Genomic DNA, 2,500 nt, shown 5'->3' with positions numbered 1-2,500 from the left:
GTATGTACTTGTTAACTTAACTGTTATAATATAACACGCGCTATTTAACCAGTAGTAAATTGAATCGGTTTATTATTTTCATTATTATTGATGTGTGTGTGTTTGTGTGAGTGTGTTTGTCTGTGTGTGTGTGCGTGTGTGTGTGTGTGCGTGTGTGTGAGGGTTTATTAATAGCAGACATCATTGTCATTTTTTTTCAAATAGCCTACTGTAAGAATACATCGGTATTGCTCATTCTATAACTTGTAACTGTCTATAATTTTAATAAGATCAATAATAATAATAATTATAATAATAATATAATAATAATATAGTATAATTAATAATTATCCTTATTATTATTATTAAATTATTATAGTTCATTCATTAAATATTGTTCAATTTACGTAAAAATTATCACAGGCCATGATGGATGCGTTGGTTTTTAATATAAATACTCTTTTCTTTCATTCATTTTATTTGTTCATTCATTCATTCATTCATTCGTTCAATCATTCATTCATTCATTCATTAAATCATTCATCCATTCATTCACCCAATCAACCATCCAGCTAACTCTCAAGCCAATCAATGAACGAACTAACTATTCAACCAATCAATCACGCACTCAAATTCAGATGGTTTTGATGTCACAGATCACCAACTGGTTGACAATGACTGGATCTACCATCTGGACACTGACATACCTGCCATTTATCGGGTTGGGGCACTTTAGCGTGTGTTGCCCCATCTGTCGCGGAGAAATAAATTTTTTCGAATTTTAATAATTTAAATTGAAGAGTGATTATTTCATTAATTGGTTTATTGTTTGCCATTTTAGTTATCAATATCTCATCACCTCACCATCATCGCCATCCTAATCGTCGTCGTCGTCATCATCGTAATCGTTATTATCATCATCATCGTTAAAATCATTATCATAACCCTAACCTCACCATCACCATCATCATCGTCATCATCATCGCTATCGTAACCGTATCGTAATATCCGTCGGTATTGTCGGTAAAGTAGCAGAGACCGTTATCGCCAAAACCGTCCCCGACCCCAATGTTGGCGAAAAAATTACCGATCCTTATGTTCGCCGTGTGCAGAACGCCTGTGACCATGATGATGATGAGGAGGAGGAAGAAGATGAAGATGATGACGACGACGATGATGACAAAAACGATGATGATGATGATGATGGTGATACAATGATGATGATGATGATGGTGATAGAGTTAACGATGATGATGATGATGATGGTGATACAATGATGATGATGATGATGATGATAGAGTTAACGATGATGATGATGATGATCACTACACCAGTCAACCAACCTATCAAATAATTAATCATTCAGACATTTATCAAACCACCGTCCAACCAACCAGCCAACCAATCACCAGCCAACCAACCAATCACCAACCAACCAACCAACCAATTACCAACCAACCAAACAATCACCAACCACCAACCAACCAACCACCAACCAACCAACCACCAACCAACCAACCAATCACCAGCCAACCAACATACCGGAAATCTTCAGTCCACTGATATTTCTCGCGGTAGCCAAATCATAAACGAGCCATTCATGGGCACCGTAGCCTGACCTGTAGCAGCTTGTGACGTCACTGTCCGCCGCCAAGTGGCTGACGTAGTTGTTGAAGTGGCTACGGCTGAACGTCTGCTGCTGGGCGACAGCAGCTGTGTGTGTGTGTGTTTGTGTGTGTATGTTTGTGTGCGTGTGCGCTGCTTTCATGATAACAAAGGATTATTTAAAAGTGTACATGATTACGACGATGATGATGAAAATAGTGATGACGATGTTGATGGCGATGAAGACGACGACGATGATGGCGATGGTATTATTGAAGATGAATTCATTAAAAAGAACCTGGGGATTATTGTTATTATTATTGTTATTATTATTACTAGTAGTAGTTGTTGTAGCAATATTAGTAGTAGTGGTAGCAGCAGCAGCAGCAGCCTTAGTAGTAGAAGTAGTGGTAGTAGTAGTAGTAGTAGTAGTAATAGTAGTAGTAGTAGTGGCAGTATTAACAGTAGTAGTAGTAGTAGTAGTAGTAGTAGTAGTAGTAGTAGTAGTAGTAGTAGCAGTAGTATTAGTATTAGTAGTATTAGTAGTAGTAGTAGTAGTAGTAGTAATAGTAGTAGTAGTAACTTTATCATCTTACCTTCAAAACAGATGATGGCCATTGTAACGAAAGCAGCGCAGATGGCCAGGCCGGAAGCGTTTTTATCATTCATGGCGATAATGATGACGATGACGATGGTGTGGTAGTAGTGATAGTATTACTACTGTCGGTAATAGTAATAGTTGTGGCAGTTGTGGCTGTTGTGGCAGTTGTGGCTGTTATAGTAGCAGTAGAAGCTGTTTTTGTTGTTATCGTTCTAGAAGTAATGATAATATTGAATAAATATAAATGTGGTCTTATTAATCATGGCAGGTATGTCAAACAATGAAAAACATAGTAATAGTAATAGTAGTAGTAGT

General features: G+C 37.3%; 1 protein-coding gene across 1 annotated transcript; it reads right to left on the bottom strand.

Moving 5' to 3' along the window:
- Positions 1-56: 56 nt before the first annotated feature.
- HELRODRAFT_194261 (hypothetical protein) lies at positions 57-2,253 on the bottom strand (the record flags this gene model as incomplete). The annotated part of the gene is made up of 4 exons (XM_009031274.1): positions 57-730; positions 975-1,096; positions 1,522-1,692; positions 2,181-2,253. The coding sequence occupies 4 exons, from the start codon at positions 2,251-2,253 to the stop codon at positions 614-616; spliced, it is 483 nt and encodes a 160-aa protein (XP_009029522.1). The 3' UTR covers positions 57-613.
- Positions 2,254-2,500: the final 247 nt, after the last annotated feature.

This window comes from Helobdella robusta (genome assembly GCF_000326865.2).
Source record: "Helobdella robusta unplaced genomic scaffold HELROscaffold_71, whole genome shotgun sequence".
NCBI classification, from domain to species: Eukaryota; Metazoa; Annelida; class Clitellata; order Rhynchobdellida; family Glossiphoniidae; genus Helobdella; species Helobdella robusta.
The sequence above is the reverse complement of the archived record's forward strand: the minus strand, read 5'-3'. Positions and strand labels throughout refer to the sequence as shown.